The 17,894-nt window shown below is 34.5% G+C and overlaps 1 protein-coding gene across 4 annotated transcripts in view; it reads left to right on the top strand.

The window, feature by feature from the left end:
• Nipped-A (Transcription-associated protein Nipped-A) overlaps positions 1 to 17,894 on the top strand; it is a 207,852-nt gene that overhangs the window by 158,548 nt on the left and 31,410 nt on the right. For all 4 annotated transcript variants that reach the window (XM_081739846.1, XM_081739844.1, XM_081739845.1 and 1 more), the window contains exons 47-55: positions 137 to 304; positions 538 to 786; positions 2,063 to 2,245; positions 3,710 to 3,806; positions 7,046 to 7,254; positions 7,990 to 8,154; positions 10,554 to 10,694; positions 11,698 to 11,758; positions 13,536 to 13,717. In XM_081739846.1, coding sequence (XP_081595972.1) covers positions 137 to 304; positions 538 to 786; positions 2,063 to 2,245; positions 3,710 to 3,806; positions 7,046 to 7,254; positions 7,990 to 8,154; positions 10,554 to 10,694; positions 11,698 to 11,758; positions 13,536 to 13,717 — 1,455 coding nt within the window. The remainder of the gene's footprint in view (positions 1 to 136; positions 305 to 537; positions 787 to 2,062; positions 2,246 to 3,709; positions 3,807 to 7,045; positions 7,255 to 7,989; positions 8,155 to 10,553; positions 10,695 to 11,697; positions 11,759 to 13,535; positions 13,718 to 17,894) is intronic.

The following is a 17,894-nucleotide window of genomic DNA, read 5'->3' as shown; positions in this document are numbered from 1 at the left end:
ACTAGCCGTTCGGTTGTTCAGGATTTAATATAGAACTTTTGGTCATACACAAGATAGAAGGTTAAGCTATTGTGCAAATTGTACGAAAATATAAATGGTGTCTAATGTAAACTTACACTTTCATTTGTTTTTGTAGGTAAATTTGTATCGTGGATTCTTAGCAATTTGCCATCCTGATGAGCAGCACTTAAATATGGTTGAAAAATACGTAGAAGCAGCAAGTGGATTGTGTATGAGAGAATGGCGAAGGCTTCCTCATATTGTGTCTCACATTCATCTCCCTTTATTACAGGCAGCTCAGCAGGTTAGTTATACATTTTTATATACCAAGAGGACTCAGATATTATTATTTTTTTTTTTTTTTTTTTTAATAAATCACTGATAAAATTTATTAGTACTATTGAATTTATTATTAAGGCTAGTTAGTTATTGAAGTTGTCATTTTTGTCTACATATCACTTGTTTCAAAAATATTTATACATCCATTAAGTACCACAGTACTATGTATTTGAATGAATATTTCTTTTACTTTCATAGATAATGGAACTTCAAGAAGCGGCACAAATTCATCAAGGTTTACTTCATGGTCGTAGCAATTCACTTCATGACATGAAAGCTATAGTGAAGACCTGGAGAAACCGATTGCCTGTCATTGCTGATGACTTAAGTCATTGGAGTGATATTTTCACATGGAGGCAGCACCACTATCAATTCATAGCCTCGCATTACGATTCACATGATCAAAGCAGCAATCACAGCATGTTAGGAGTTCATGCGTCTACACAAGTAAGTTGCCATACTTCTAGTAATATATATATTTGTATTTTACAGCAGGTTTTCATATGTTACGTATCATGTCCTCTAAAATTTTATGCATAAACATGTTAGGCAATGATGAAGCATTATTCTAAAAATAAATTAATAACATAAACACACACACACCATATATATGTCGTAGAACGAAGGAATACCGTCACTGAAATATGTAAATCGAAATAAAATAAAAGGTATATGACAGTTAAGAACAAACCCATTATTAAATAATAAGTAACACCATTAATAGTTTGAGTATCGTCTTATCTAAAGAGTGTAGAAGAAAAAGAAATGATAAGAAAGAAAAAGCTGCAGGTGCGTGTGAAAGAATTGCTCTCCCACTTCAACATTCGTTTTAGTTTTACTTCTCTCTAGTACCTAGTGATATTGACCTGGACACGTAATTTAGGCATTCACCTTGGTAATACTTCTAACATGGCAATCACTATTTGTAACCTGGCAATCCTTTTCTCTTCTTCGTTTCGTCTTTTTCCTAAAAGACAGTTTGACAGGTTGAAAGTTTGATCATTTTATTTAGCTTTTCCATAATGCTTTTGTCTATAACTGTTACATAAGTACCTTATACTATAGTGAAACTATAACGTATGGAAAACCGAGTAAAAATCTTCCAGCAGACTGGTTGTGCTAGATTACAGGAAGGTTCTCTAAAAGTACAGAAATGATGAACGGAAAACTGTGGAAGTGTCGAAATTCTCTGGAGAGAAGTCAAGAGACTTTTTTGTCTCTCTAGGTAGACCCATACATTGTGGGAGTAAACTAAATGAAATATAAACTAAAGTCTGAAGATAATAATGAAACTTACATGAGAGAATTGAATAATACGTAATAAACCTATTTGCGTCAATAAGTACTGTCCGATTCTCGCTCATGTCTCTTTAGAAACAATGTACAATTTGCATTTTGTTTTCCATTAATCTGTTGAGTTCTCAAAACAGTTAATTTACATAGTATTTTATGAATGAATATTTCATTAATATCGTTGTTAATTCGAGCCGAAAAATCCAACAAGAACAGTTCCTTTGTAAGTACATCTCCATAACGAAAGTACAGACACTCAAGAGAGTGTATTCATATTAAAGGGGTTACCCTGTGAGGAAGGGATATCGAAACAGAATTACGAGTGCATGTTTCTTAAGGTTCGTATTATAAATACTCTTGACTTAGTATAACTGATAGAAAGTAGAAGCAAAACAAATATTTTTCATTTTATATACATCTTATTTTGCAGGCAACAATCCATTTCGGCAAAATTGCGAGGAAACATGGTCTGACAAGTGTATGCTTGGATTCTCTGTCCAAAATCTATTCAATTCCCAGCGTTCCATTGGTTGATTGCTTCCAAAAGATTCGACAGCAAGTGAAGTGTTACCTCCAGATGGCTGTTATCACAGGAAAAAATGAATTACAAGAGGTAATACATGTCATAACACTAAGTAACAGGCTGTTAGCTTTTGTTGTAGTGCTATATGCATTTGTGCTTATAAATAATAGTGTAATATGTAGCAAATCTATACTTAAAATTTAACGAGATGGCCATGATTCAGAAGATGGAAGAACAGTTGTAGAAAATTAAAAGGAGAAGAATTATATTCAAATTTTAGCTTCCAGTATTTTAGGATGTAGGATGTAGATAGGTTCGAATTTTGAACTCGGATTTTCTTACCGTGCTACGACTTATATATATATAATGCGTTAGGAAAATAAACTTGTTTGATGCTAGCCTTCGGCTAGTTGGGGACTTCGCTTCCAGATTCCCAAACTTGCTTGGCCTAGGCCTCACACCTCATATTTCAGCATTGTTTCCGTTCTTCGCATGACAAAAATATGTTTATGGCATTATTCCTTGCGTGAATTTAAACCCTTTTATCCCTTAGAAAACGCATTTCAATCAAAGTAAAGTATAAAAATCCAAGAGGTAACTGTATTCAAAGATTCATTTCAAATAGTTCACCCCATATTTTCCTTAATGATGATATTGAGAACGTCGAAGTCATTTTTATATATTGAGAAAAAAGTAAATTTTGTATCCCCTCTTCTCTCGTTAAAAGCAGAATTTCGGAAAAGAGCTGTGATATATGTCCACTAGTTCTGAATAAGGAGTTAATATACTAAGTTTTATATCCCTAATATGCCTAATTTTAACGGGAATTCGTAATATGACCATACTATTATAACAATTTCAACCCACTTCTTTCTCCCCGTTTGTTTTCTTCTTTTCTTAGGGAAGTGTTTAAAAACACTGAAACATGTCTCCGATTATTTTAAATGAAAAGTCCAAATATCAAATTTCATATCTATAACCTTAAGGAATTTGGAGATACTGCCATCTTATTTCAACAGTTACAACCTCCACCCTCTTATTGTTCTTCTTTTTTTTTTAACCCTTGTAGACTAAATATGAAAAAAACGCCTAAACACGTCTTTAAGTATTTTAAATGAAAACTAAATATCAGATTTCACGTATGTAATCTTAAAGGATTTCGAGATAGTCATCTTGTAGCAATTATGACAACTTTTTTTTCTTTCTTTCTAGGGGATAATATCAAAAAACACTAAAAGACGTGTCTAATTATTTTAAATGGGAAGTCCATGTACCAAATTTCATGTCTGGAGGTTCGGAGATATGGACATTTTACTATAATAATTGCCACCAGTACTCTTCTCCGTCAAATTTTTAAAAATATTTCCTTAATAGTGCCTTACGTTACAAATCATCTCCACTGCCAAACTTTCAAGTTTGTAGCTTAAGCGGTTTGGCCAGGGTGTTGATCAATCAGTCAGTAACTTACTACTCAGCACTACTTCTTTTATATATATAGAGAGAGAGATTAATGATATTTCCTAAATTAAAGATGCCTTTCTTTCCTTTTTATAGGGTTTGGAAGTCATTGAATCAACAAATCTTAAATTCTTTACGAAGGAAATGACAGCTGAATTCTATGCTCTTAAAGGAATGCTTCTTGCGCAGATTGGTAAGTCATGTACAGATGTTAGATGTTACAGTACAATATGAAAGCAATTTAGCTGGTATTGAAAATTTTCTCTTATTCATGATTTTCATTGTTTTATTCAATTTACTGTTTGCTTGAGTCAAAATTTGCAGTCAGTTTTCATCCATTTCTACTGACTCGGTTTTCTTTAAAATTTGCGTTTACAGTATCTCCAATCATAACATTATTTTATCAATTCTAACTCAGACTTTAATCGTTAATTACATCATATTTATCTTATTGAGATCTGAATACAACCATATACTCAAAATTTGTTCGTGAGTAATTGATATAAAAATAGGCCCTATCTCTGCGACAGAAAGTCACTTTTAGTTTCACTTCTATAGCCTTCATTCGCTGACAAACGAATAACTCCTGACTGTAAGCTAAGTTTTAAAGTATAATTCGGGAGATTTTTTTCTTTTTCTCCTTTTTAGACTACTGGCGAATTGCTAGACTAAAATGTATAAAAATGCTCTAAAAAGTTTAAAACTATATCTTTAGTCTTGTGGGTCTTATATGAAGTTGTAATGCGTATGTGAAATTCACAAATGTCAATAAAAACTCGAGTACTGGTTCGAATTCTGCTTCAAGTAGGTCTCGTCTCATGTAATCTCAGAGAAAGGAGGTTACGTGAGTCAAACTCCTCAATCACTAAATAATTCTAAGTGTAACTCTCGAAGTAATTTTACTAAGTTGATTAGAGCAATACGAGTGCTTAAATACCATAAGTAGAAATTAATTTCAAGTCATTTCCTGTGATATGTGCATTCTGGGAACGATATCGTTAGACTTGACTTGATGAGATACCTCATAAAATTAATATAAACGAATGCAACTTCGGTAGAACAAAAATGATGTATGATCTCCCTCCCCTTATTTTCTTTCATAGGGCTCCGACGTAACCTTACGCTACATCGCATTCACTTTTGGTGTTTGTGGCTCAAAAGTTCTATAGAGAAAACGCTTTAGATAAAACTAACTAACTAACTCTATGGCCTGTAACCCGGAGGTTCAATCCGCGTTCACAAAAGCTCTCCATTGACTTCTATCCTTAGTCATCTGGATCCATTTCTATTTTGTATACCTGTTTCTGCGAGATTCATCCTAATATTATCTTCCCATCTGCGCCTAGGTCTCCCTAATGATCGTTTTCCGATTGATCTTCAAGTTAAGACTTTGAAAGCGTTTCTACTTTCTTCCACTCTAGCTACATGCCCTGTCCACCTAAGCCTCCTAGACTTGATGACCCTAACAATGTTCGGCAAACCATATAAATTATGCAGTTCCTCATTGTGAAGTTTCTGCCATTCCCCATCCCCGTTCCTCTTGGGCCCGAAAATTCGTCTCAGGATCTTGTTCTCAAACACTTTCAGTCTATGTTCTTCCCTCAGAGTAAGCAACCATATTTCACAACCATACAGAACAACAGGCATGATTATCGTTTTGTATATTTTAAGCTTCAAATTCCTCGACAGAATTCGCGACGACAAGAGATTTTCAACTGAATAATAACACGAATTCCCTGCTTTTAGTCGACATTTAATTTCTTCGTGAATATGATTTTCGTCTGTTAATATTGATCCTACATATTTGAAAGTATCCACTTTATAAAAAGTATTATTTAATATTTTAACGCATCCATAATTTGCTGTATTACGGTCCCGACGCACTTCCATGTATTTAGTTTTCTCCGCATTTACTTCTAAACCCATGTCCCTGCGAGCGTTTAATAAGACATCTGCATTTCTTTCTATTGTTCCCCTGTTAAATTTACATCATCAGCTTACGCCATAACCTGATGAACGCCATTCAACTCTAGGCCCTGGTTGCTATCTTTGGTTTTCCTTATAGCTAGAAACACGAGTTTTTCGCAATGCGCGATAAAACGAAATGCTTCAGAATTAAGTAATTTTCAGTTTCTTGACGTATTATGATATTCTATGCTTATTTTCATTGGTTTTCATTGCGCGATAAAATGCGAATTGACAGTTTTGCGCGAAATTTCTAACAATACGCGAAATTTTAAAAATACGTTTTCATTAATTTTTAAACGCCAGTTTTCCGCTGACGGAACGGTAGAACGTGGCATGAACGGTGCATTTTTCGGACACGGCTATAGAGAACATGTTGCGGGTTAGCTATCACCGTCGCACTTTTCTACTCATAGTAAATTTAGTTACTGATTTTCCTTCAATTTGATTAAAGAAATATAATTTTTTATAAGTGAAATTTACAATGTCAAGTGAAATAAATCCAGTATATTTTGCTTTTAGGTAATTAGTGATTTATTTCTGTAGTGATCTATGAATAAAAGGAACAATTGTAAAAATGTCAGGGAATATCTTTTCCACAAGAGCTACAAAATGCGTAACTTTATTTGGAAAATACAACAAAATGCGAAATATAAAAAACGAAGCGCGAAATTTTCAAATTCTTAGTGTGAAAAACTCGTGCCCGTACTTATAGCGTATTCCAAGACAAAGTTGAACAATAATAGCAACAAGGCATCTCCTTGTTTCAGGCCATTTTCGACGTGAAAGCTCGTGGACAAAAATTTTCTGTAGATTGTCCGCGACTGGTTATTCAGTATATTCGCAGCTAACCTCTGTATCTAGAGGCCTTCTCCTCGATCCGCAACCTGAGGACGCGCCATGCCGTGGTGACAGGAACCCACTTTACACGGCTTTAGGTAAAACTCGAGTACTAATTCGGGTCTCACATTAATTATTGATCCCATCCTTCGTAACTTTAGTTTTGCATAAAAGTGTAAATCAAAGTTAGAATCTGTTTTTTCTAAATTTCATTAAAATTGTGAATAGTTAAAGCATGTCTGATGCCTGGATCTAAAGTTTTAATCGCAATGGAAGTACAGATTTTTCAAATCTGAATCGCTACTTTAATTAAGGAGGAGGAGTATGTGAGTTACAAAAACTAGAACTAATAGTATGGAGAATTGAGAATTATAGTGACTCTCCATAATTGATGATTGATGAGGAACATTACAAGGTGAGTGATCTGAGGCAATTAAAACCTGCTTCAACTGGCCGACCAGAACCTATCATCGGTAGAAAAATCGGAACTTATTGTTGTTTATTGATACTTGCATAACATATGCCGATATAAAATTTTAAAAATGATAGAAACAGTCTTTTTTCTTACAACATACGCTAGTGAAAAATAAAATCCAAATCTTGACTTTGTTGCTTTTCTTTCTAAAGGACGTTCAGAAGATGCCAATAAGGCATTTTCTGCTGCAGTACAGATGCATGACACATTAGTGAAGGCGTGGGCTCTCTGGGGTGACTACTTAGAGCAAATATTCACTCGAGATACTCATCCAATCAATTTGGGAGTTTCTGCAATCACTTGCTACCTGCATGCATGTCGACATCAGAATGAATCCAAATCAAGGAAATACCTGGCTAAGGTAGGTAAATTAACTTACTCAAAAGTGTGTTATTTACACGAATTTAAGTTTTTTTTTTTTTTTTTTTTTTAAAGCAAACACCGTCAGTGACAAGAAAATTGCTGTTGTGCCTATCCTAGGGAAAGAAAAGTACAGACGAATTTTAAAACGTACTTAATTACATATGTCAGCTCTCTCAAAAACTTTGGCAAAAAAAAAGTCATACGTATTTTTTGAAACAAGGGAATAGCCGACTTTCCCACACTTTATTTTCCAGTATAGATGAAACTATGTTGGATTTTGAAAGGTATGTTCAATAAGCCAGGTATCAAGCATGAGTAAGCAGGAGACCAAGTTCAATTCTTAACCTAGTCATATTTTTTTTCTTCAAAATTTAGTATTCTCTCGATTAGTTGGCATGTTAAAGTTATTTTGCTTATGTGTAGTTTATGGTACTTCTAACACTATATTTTGAAAAATAAAATCTATCGTGTAGCAGTATGTCGTACATTATCTTACTAAAAAAAAATCAAAATCCTGAAAAATTACCTTTAATTATTCTGTCGCTCTAAATTACAATATCCATAACTTCGAAAGTCGATGCAAGTAGTTAATAGTAACAGTTCAATTCTTTTGTAATACCCAGTGATGCAACAACATGCAATGTATTTACAAAATCCTGTACTTATCATCTTAATAAAGTCTTAACATTAGAAATATGTGGTCTTAATTCTGTGTTTTTGTTATTTCCGACAGGTATTGTGGCTTTTGACGTACGACGATGAGAATAATTCCCTCGCTGAAGCAGTGGACAAGTACACAGTGGGTGTTCCGCCTATCCAGTGGTTACCTTGGATACCTCAATTACTTACCTGCTTAGTTAGGAAAGAAGGCAAATTGATTTTGAATTTGTTGAGTCAGGTAAGGTGATAATGGTGATGTCTTAAGATTCATGTACATCGTTGGGAGTGTGAAGTGTAATATATTTAAAAGTATTGTATTGCTGGTGTAAGGGGTTTATAAACAGACACTAACCACCGATAAAATAAAAGAGAGATGCTTGTGTATTTATTTGTTTGGTGAGAGAGAGCCAGCGACGGAAAGTTTGTGATAGTGTTTGAAATAATATAAAATAAAAAATTAATTTGAGAAGAGCTCTATTTAGAATGTCTATATGAATGTATATTCTTTTACTAGCTGAAATACCAGGCGTTACACGGGAAACATAATGTTATGTTCAATATAAAATAAAGAACTGAGTACAATGAATAACGAAAGGCGTTGCCTTGCCAATTTCGGTCCAGCTAACATGCACATCGCTGCCACTGTCAGAAAATAAGTAACTGAGTGGAATAAATAACCATAAGCAAGTCCTTGAGCATTATCATTGTCAGAAAAAAAGGAGCCGAGTAGAATAAATAACACGAAGCAGCACCTTCAGCGTTACTCCTGTCAATTACCGCGCCAGCTGACGTGCACATTCTTCACTAGATTTAGGCTTAAATATCATTGGAACTGACACAATCATCTTAGCGACTCCGATAACTATAGATTCAACACTAATTTCGGTCATTTTGGATATTTTATTATTCACTCCTTCTTACCCTCCATCCCATGTCGATGGGGGCAGAACTTGGACTTAAATGGCGTCGGAAGTATCATTATTCGTCTCAACGACCCCGAAAATTATGGATTCGACTCTAATATCTGTCCTTTTCAAAAATTTTTTACATGTCACCCTTAGCGGTGTCTTACCTCACAGTATTTTTTTTTTCAGATTATAACGTACATGTGTATGTTAACATGTTTTTAGAAATGAGGCTACGTACTGAGTTTCGTCTTCCTAACATTAGAAATTCGTAATATATATATATATATATATATATATATATATATATATATATATATATATATATATATATATATATATATATATATAAATTTTTAAACTACTTCTTTCCCTTTGAAGCCCTCTCTTCCCCTCTCCCCCCTTAGGATACGAACCAAAAAGTTCTACATAACCTACGATCTTTTCGATAAAATAACTTTGAATTTTGCTAAGTCAAGGGTATGAATTTGTATACCAGACAAATAAACACACAAGTATTCATTTTTATATATGAGATGTGCATGAGAAAGTTGAGGTTTATTATTTTATGATAAAGTTGAGCGTGAGTTCTCCAATATGTAATAAGAGGTGGAGAGTGTTATGAGGTCCCTACTTCAGAAAGAGAGAGAGAGAGACCACCATGAAATATATGGTGATACAAAGGTGGCTTACTATTATTTTTATTTTAAGGAGTTTCCGTGTTTTAGGGATATAGTCTACTTAGGGATGAAACAGAAATAAACATTTTAAGCCAATATGCATAAGGCATTTCTACAATCTTGATCATAAAAAGGCAGTCTTCTTTCTGTACGAAGTCATATACTTTCACTCGTAAACATGGTACATACGTTTGTAGATCAGTTCTACTTCGCATTGAATATCGATGTATTACCATTTATTTTTCACATAACATGCACTGAATCTGTTTATTGTGTGGCGACTCTCGCAATAATAAACAATAAACATCATAGCGTAACGCTAACCCTAATAATAAACAGTCACACTAATAGATGTCGGTACCTGCGCTATCGTTCTTAAATTGTGCAAATAATTTGCCAACGTAAGACTGTTGTGACATGTAATAAAATGAAATTAAATCTTTTAAGTTTTACGTCCTACAGTTACGCCAGCTAGGCTAAAGGAGACGGTGATGATGAGAAATGAATGAAATGGTGGAATGAAGAAAGTGGGAAGAAACAGGACAATCCCGAGAAAACCCACGCACACGGTGTTTATCCACCACAAGGCTTACTTGGTACGAGCTGGGATCGAACCAAGAACTCCATGCACCAGAAGTGAACGTTCCACCATTGAGCTACCGCGGCCCCTATAGTGACATTTAATTTCAACTTAAAAACGATTTTGTTTCAATTCAATTATTTCAAAATAGGATGAGATCATATTTAGACTTGAACATTAGTATTTGGTAATCGCATGTTTACCCACCTAATAACCTAATTTCATGCATTTGGTTCATATGCGTGTTCTACAACCACTCTCATTTTGTTCATGGATACGCAGCAAAATAATGATCTCTTTTTTGGGCTTTGCCTGTTTAGATGTGTCGCTCTTTATGATGCGGTACTTCTTCTGGCAGCGGACCAAAGACTCGGACGGAACTACTAGTAAAGTATAAAAGTAAATTCACAATGTTTTGTTGTTTACTTGTTGGCAGTATATTATTTATACTTACCTTGTAATGTTCTTGCAGGTTGGTCGTGTATTCCCGCAAGCGGTGTACTTCCCTATACGAACCTTGTATCTAACACTGAAAATAGAACAGCGTGAACGGTATAAAAGCGCAGAACTTGCAGCAGCTGCTGGGAAACAAGTTACTACACCAACTACACAGGTATGATGGTAGTCACATAAAACATTAGAAAGGTATATAAGTAGTATATTTGCATAAGGTTTGTTTATATCCGGTCAACTTATAGACATTTATGTTCTTCACATTTTATCATCTCTTCTGAACTCCAAAACTACATTTCAAATAAATTGGTTCAACATGGAAAGTGAGAAATAACAAGGACAACTCAGTCATCAGGAACATTGACATTGATCTGTCTGAGCAATTTACTGAGTTTGGTACAATTTTGTTGATTGATAGAAAGAAAGAACATTTCTTAAAAATCATAAAATGTAATACAATGTTTGAAATGGATACTGATCCATTTACGACATTGCATTACGTTTCATAAGGTTTTTTACATTATAGCTATAAACTTGCAGGTCAGTACTACTACTAGTAGATGTAGATGATTATTATTATTATCGCCTTTCTTTATTGATTCACATTGATTCTGCCGGTGTAACTACTGTTAGTGGCAACATCGCGCTGTACGATGTCTTGTTGAACGTCACTTTCCTTTTATTACTTCCTAAAAGTAAAATGGTATTTAGTGAGAGCAAAATAAATAAATAATAATAATAATAATTAAAAAAAGGGGGGGTTACGAGTCTCGGGATTTAGTTCGATGACTAATTGCAGAAAGAAAATGCTAACCGTTCATCTGTGCGTATTACGTTTTATTATGTTTTAATAATTGCATTGTAAATTTAGCTATTACTCTTGTGACTTCTACAATAATTTAAGAAAAGAAATGAAAAACATGCTTTAGTGCACACTTGTTATTTAAAAAAAAAAAAATGTTACGTACGTACGAATCTTAGCCTCCAGATTCTAAATTTCAGATCAAATTTGTGTCTGGTATTTCGTCCAATGATAATTTATTTCCATTTTTGAAAATTGCATTCCTGTTATCAGTTTCTTTCTGAAAGGTAAAGAGAAATACCAAAATTATAGTATTTCATTTGAAAATTCTGCTGAGAATTAATTGAGATTGCTATTGCAGGGCGCTGGAAGCACTACAGCAACAAGTACATCTGCGGACGGAACAAGTAACCAGCAACAAGGTAAGTATATTTTTTCTTAATGGCAGCACAAAGAAAATTAATGTCACACAAAAACATGATCTAATTTATTCCTTTTACTATGTTGCTTGAGACGTATCACACATTACCAAATAAAATAATCATGTTATGATAGTTCATTATTTTCGTCCTTGTACCGTGAATTTTCGTTGATCTCTAAGAAAAAAAAAAAAATGTAAATGTTTTTGGAAAGATATTGTATTCCAGCTATTGTGACGGTAAATGCTCGCTTTGATTAAGTGATTCGCGTTTTTAACGCTAGGGTGAGCTGACTTTAAGCCTTGACAGAGATGTCACTGTTTGACCTGACATCTAGTGGCCGAATCGTAAACCTGTTCGACTGGACGTTTCCTCTTTAGTTCTTCGGACAGGTAAGAGTAGAGGAAGATGTGTCTTCCTTTATCTCCTTTAGATTACATATAGTACGAGTTAAATTGAAAAGTAAAGAATGAGAAAAGTGTAATTAACGATATTCATTATCTTAGGAGGCTATTTATTTAGGCTAAAGTCTGTGAAATTGAAAATTGAAACCTTTTATTTTTCTCCTTCGAATAGTGGAAATTCGTTGTTTGGAGTTTAAATCTTGGAATGAATATTGATATTTTTTGGCTACCTTAACTAGAAATTGCTAGTACGTAGTAGTAAATGACTTTCAGAATTGCATTATATTTTTGCAATGTATATCTCTTTGTCTTCGTGTTTGTTGGTTAGATTCCATTCAGTACGTTCGATAAATCATTTTAATCAAAACGTGCAATTACTGCAACATTAAATTTCTTGTTTGTGTCATATTCATAAAATTATTCCTCCTTTAGAGTCAGTTATATTGAGCTGTCAAAGTTTTGCTCCTTTATAGCCAGTAATATTGAGCTTTAATCGATTCTTGTTATTTGTTAGTTGTTTGGCTTTACATTATTCGTTTATATTCAGAGATATTCATATTTATAGTTGTTGTTCAATTTGCAGTTTAAAAAAAAAAAAAAGTAAAAAATAAAAAGTTTAATAGCATGTATTTCATGGAGTTTCAATTAAACGAACCGAGGTCCCTATGTATGCGGGTAAATTACGCTACATCCTGAAGATTTTAAAGCTTTCTTAATTTTTCGTGCTACATTCATAATTGATAAATTTATCTTTCTAATGGAAATTCGTTGGTTAGTTGTTTAATTTTTAAATATTAGACCCTTGAACCTAAAAAGGCAGAGATTTTAGTAAAGTGATTCGATCTTCAAGTTAATTGACTTAACCTGTTGAAAAAAAAAAATCGTATACTGAAAATTCTTAGACGTAAGGATCAAGCTAGAGGCTTTCTATATCAAATGTGGCGCTGCTGTTCGATGTGTCTTCCTTTAGTTTCATCGAAAGAGGAGGGACGAATCTCTTTGGCCGAGTTCCTTCAAATGGTTGGATGCGGACAGGGTTGTCACTTCGTAATATTCCGAATTATTTCACAGACTTCGCTTTGCCCTATCTTGTTAGCCATTCTAAATAGCTTACGATCGTCTCTCCTCAAGACAAAATGACGGAATGACAAACTGGAATACAGGCGAGATCATTCACTTCTTTCCTCAAAGCAAAGGAAAGGTTTCCTCCGTAAGTGGGCGGCGGGGTTGGGGCCGAAGTACGTTTCACATATTTTCCGAGGGCACACTTGAAATAGAAGGGCTCTAGATCAACACTACCACATTTTAAAATAGTATTTAACATTTGTCAATTGCTTTCGTATAAGTACCAGTATATTCATTTCTTTATTTTTCAGGTGGCGATAATCAGCAACAAGCCCAAGTTGCTGGACAGAGCAATCAGCAAACTACTCAGAGTCAAACTGAAATTGGACCAATTCGGGCGACTACTGCGATGTGGAGGTGCTCAAGAATTATGCATGTGCAAAGGGATGCACATCCAACAATTCTGTCTTCCCTGGAAGGAATTGTTGACCAGGTAAAGTGTAGAATTATAATAATCGCGTGTGTTACATGGATTTAGACAGTACTGATTCTAACACACACCTTTGAGAACAGAGACTTGAGGAAAGTATTTAGACTTAAAAAAAAAACAAGAAGAATGACATAAAGCAAAACTTCGCAATAGAAGTAAGTAATTCGTAACTCGCACAAAAATTATGCGTGGATGCAAAGTTTTGGTTGGAAGAGTTGTTAGGTCGACAATGTAGTAGGATGATAACACAAAAAAATCTTGAAATTGGTCATTTTGTTTAGAAAAAGACTAACCTCAAATTGCAATGTACCAACTAATAATACCACACGCTTATAGCTTCATGGTCTCATATGTCTTGCCAAATTAGGTAGGATAGGCGGGTCCTGACCAACAGAGATGGTTATTTTGCCAACTGGGCTTACTCGGGCTCAAGCTTGGGGCTCGCACTTACTGATGTCCAAAGCTCATGTTAGTTCAAAATAGCACTAGCTCGAGCTCGGGCTCCCTATCCTCATCCAGGCTCATACTGCTCTATCGCGCTCTCATTAACTTCATTCGGCTCAGGTTAGACTCGCGCTCATTATTGAGCCCGAGAACCAGACTTGCGAATTTGGACATTTCTGTTCCCAGTTGAATCGCGTTATTATAAAGTAGGACCTGCTAGTGGGCATTTGTTTCTACGGCGTTGAGCCTGTTGATTTCTTAAGTTGTAGGGTTATTTAATAAGTACTATCGATTATTCAAAGGTAAAGAAATTCATATAAAAATGTTTCCAATTATTAGTTCAGTTGGACATTGAAATTCGCGCATAATGTTCTACAGTATTATAAAGTGATGTTTTCGACCTGACATGGTTACTTAAATGCTGCAGAAACTTGCAAAATGTCCGTCATAAAGAAAGAGTGCCTGTCCGTAAAACGAAGGAAACCAGTAATGAAATTTGGTTCTGTATAAATTTTAGATAAATGTGCCTTTTGTGACAATTTGATGCCACAGGTACCTAAGCAAGTTATAGTCGATGATATTGTATTACACATTTACAGAGAAGCAGTGTTTAAGATCCGTTTTTAATGATTTCCTATAGATTTTTTTGGGATAAATTACTGAATTTCATCGTTGGAAGGTGTATACCAATCTCGAATATTCTTACTCCTATTTTTGGTTGTTCGCATGTCCTTAGTTTTTCCAGACGTTAAATATTTATATTCAACGATTGTACACAGATACCTACCTCGTTGTCAAGATAGAGCTCCTTCGTGGCCAAGCGGTTAGTGTACGCACCTTTGGCGTGAGAGACCCAGGTTCGATTCCCGGCGGGAGCTCATTTGGTTCGGATTCCACATTAATCAGTAGGTTCCGTCTCATATAGCCTCACTGCTGAAAGGGACGTTAAACTCAAAATCAACACTCTGTTGTCAAGACCCTTAAAATACTGTTTGCAAACACCAGAAAACTGTAAAAACTTAAATAAAGCCCCGAATACTAAACTTTAATTTCAGCTTGATCAGCGATGTATCATTCAGAAAGCAACTTACCTTTACAAATTACATATATTAAAAAAAAAAAATAAATAAATCTTAATTTCCAGCACAAGAAAAGGTTCTAGCGTTGTGCATGACGAACTTCTTGCCCAGCATATATAATGTATTTCTTGTGATTAAATTACTTTTGCTTGGCGTTTATATCGGCTCCAAATTATTCTTCACCTAAAACCATGTTATATAATAAATATATATATAGATATATAGCGAGAGAATTACATTTTGTTGATAGCTTCATTGTTATGGTAAAGCGATATTTCGTTAAAACTTAGGACATAATGTAAGTTTTCTTATTTCTAATGATAGGTATATTTTCACAGGTACAGGAAACACAACGGAAGTGTAAATGTGCTTACAATCAGGTAATGGAAAAATTTCTGTCAAAATACGTGTCTAAAATTTAATGGTACGATCAATAACTTTCAGGAGTCCCTCTATGCTCGTCGCTGCTCTTGGAATTCTTTCGACTAGCTAACTAAATCTCCCTTTTCCTACTATTGTAGGAATGTTTAATCCTTTTAAGTAATACAGTACAAATCAAAATGACCTGAGAATCACCAAACCTTTGTTCCAACTTTCAGATAGATTGTTGGTCCATTCAGTTCCTCTGTTTCGTTTAGCGTGGCTCTTAAGAAATGCAGGTGGTGCTTTCCATAGAGAAAACAAGACCGTCATCTTAGACAACGAAAAGAACACGAAAGATCAGCTTCAATCTACTCTATATGGATAAATTCTTCAAATATGCTCACTCATCATATATAAAACTTAAAAATTTATTGGCGAAGACGACAGGGCATCCAACATATTACAATAGAGAAAGTTTGATATCTTCAATTTCTTGTATGTCTAGAAGTCCGTACTTTTTATTTATTTGTCATGTGCTAAAGGAATATCCGTGTAAATACTTGACGGGCTAATTAAAAGCAAGCCTAACACTATTTTTGTTTTAATACAAAAATATGTACGAGGTATGTTCAAAACGTATCGAACCTTTGGTTGGCAAAAATACATTTATTGATTTGGAAATCGGAAACACTAATCCCCTTCAAAGTAGTATTTTTGATAATGCGTACACTTGTCCCAGCGCTTCCGCCATTATTGGAAACACTTCTGGAACACGGTTTTTGGAATGATGAGCAACCGTGCCGTCGCATTCCACATGGTGTTTTCTCTTGACTCAAACCGAGTCCTTTTTAGTGGCATTTTCAGCTTGGGAAATAATCAAAAGTTACACAGAGCCATGTCGGGTGAGTAGGGAGCCTGACGACACACAGGAATGTTGTGTTTCGCGATGAAAGCCTGAATCAAATTTCGCGGAGACTCTTATGCCCAGGTTCTCATTCAAAATTGAATGTACCGATCCGATTAAATGGTTTCCGCTTGGGTATCGCCAAGCTTTTTTCAAAATTTGATGCAATATCGCTGCAAGTTTTTTTCTGTCATTTTACAAAAACTGAAATCCGAGGACCGCACACTGCCAGCGACTGACGCTTTCTCCTGGCGGGAAAGAATTCATGACTGCGCATGAGTGTCCCCTCTATGTTTACACTGGAGAAAGTCTCCCGCGCTTCATTGGTTTACGCGGGAAAAAATAAGGTTCGATACGTTTTTGAACACCCTCGTATTTCTCTCTCTGAACTTCTCCAGTAGTGTTTGTAACAACTTTTCTTAAACGGATCTACTTTTTCCAAAAGATAAAAAAGTATGCATAGTTGTAACGGCCCGTTCCGTTATACGTATTTTGTTGTTATTTCTTTTAGTTACTCTCTCTTAGAAGGTTACTCTTTTTCTAGCTACCTCCCAGGTCCATTTTATATATGTAATATCTATCTATTGTGATCTTTATATTTGTGTTCTTATTACCAGTACTTGTTAATGTTTCAGGGTTTTAAATTTAGGAATAAGTACAGAACAGCTTTATTTAAGATACTCTTCCATATATCATTTGTTCATGCCAATATGGAAAAGGCATAATACAGACGTTTCCAAATTATTCCAGACGTTTTTGATTTGTGATAATGATAAAGCGTGTAGGAAAAGCAGTTTCGTGAGCATTGTTTCGGAACAGAAAACTAATATCACAATTTTAAAAATGGAAAAATACCAGAAAATTGTGGAGAAATCAGATTAAAGACTAAAAGATATAAAACCTTATATAAATATTTTTTAAATTGTTATTTTTTATTTATTTATTTTTTTATTAAATATAGTTTCCAACTACAGTAGACGCTCTAATGCAAATTACAGTGTCTTTCTCCTATGATAAGTATCAGGAATCAGTATTAATATGCTGTTGATGGTTCCTCTTCTTACAACAATTGAGATTGTGCATGTATTATTACATGTATTAACACGTGTGGGAGAAAAGTTTTTGACTGACTTTAGATTGGATATAGCGAATCAATGGCTATTGAAAACAAAAGGTTTAGTCGATTTAAGTGTATGAAGATAATTTCAATTATATGCTAAAAATGTATGATTAATATTATAGTGATACAGTGTGCGACTGTAATAATGTTTCTTCACTTGATAATAATAATATTGAGTTGATATAATGTAATATGTTACATATGGAATATAATCCTAACTATTACATTGTTTTACACTCCGACTTTCTATCTGTTGTCTTCTGTAATTCC

The sequence above is a fragment of the Thermobia domestica genome, chromosome 15 (genome assembly GCF_964235325.1).
Source record: "Thermobia domestica chromosome 15, izTheDome1.hap1.1, whole genome shotgun sequence".
Taxonomy (NCBI): domain Eukaryota; kingdom Metazoa; phylum Arthropoda; class Insecta; order Zygentoma; family Lepismatidae; genus Thermobia; species Thermobia domestica.
This window is presented reverse-complemented; position numbering and strand designations above follow the sequence as displayed.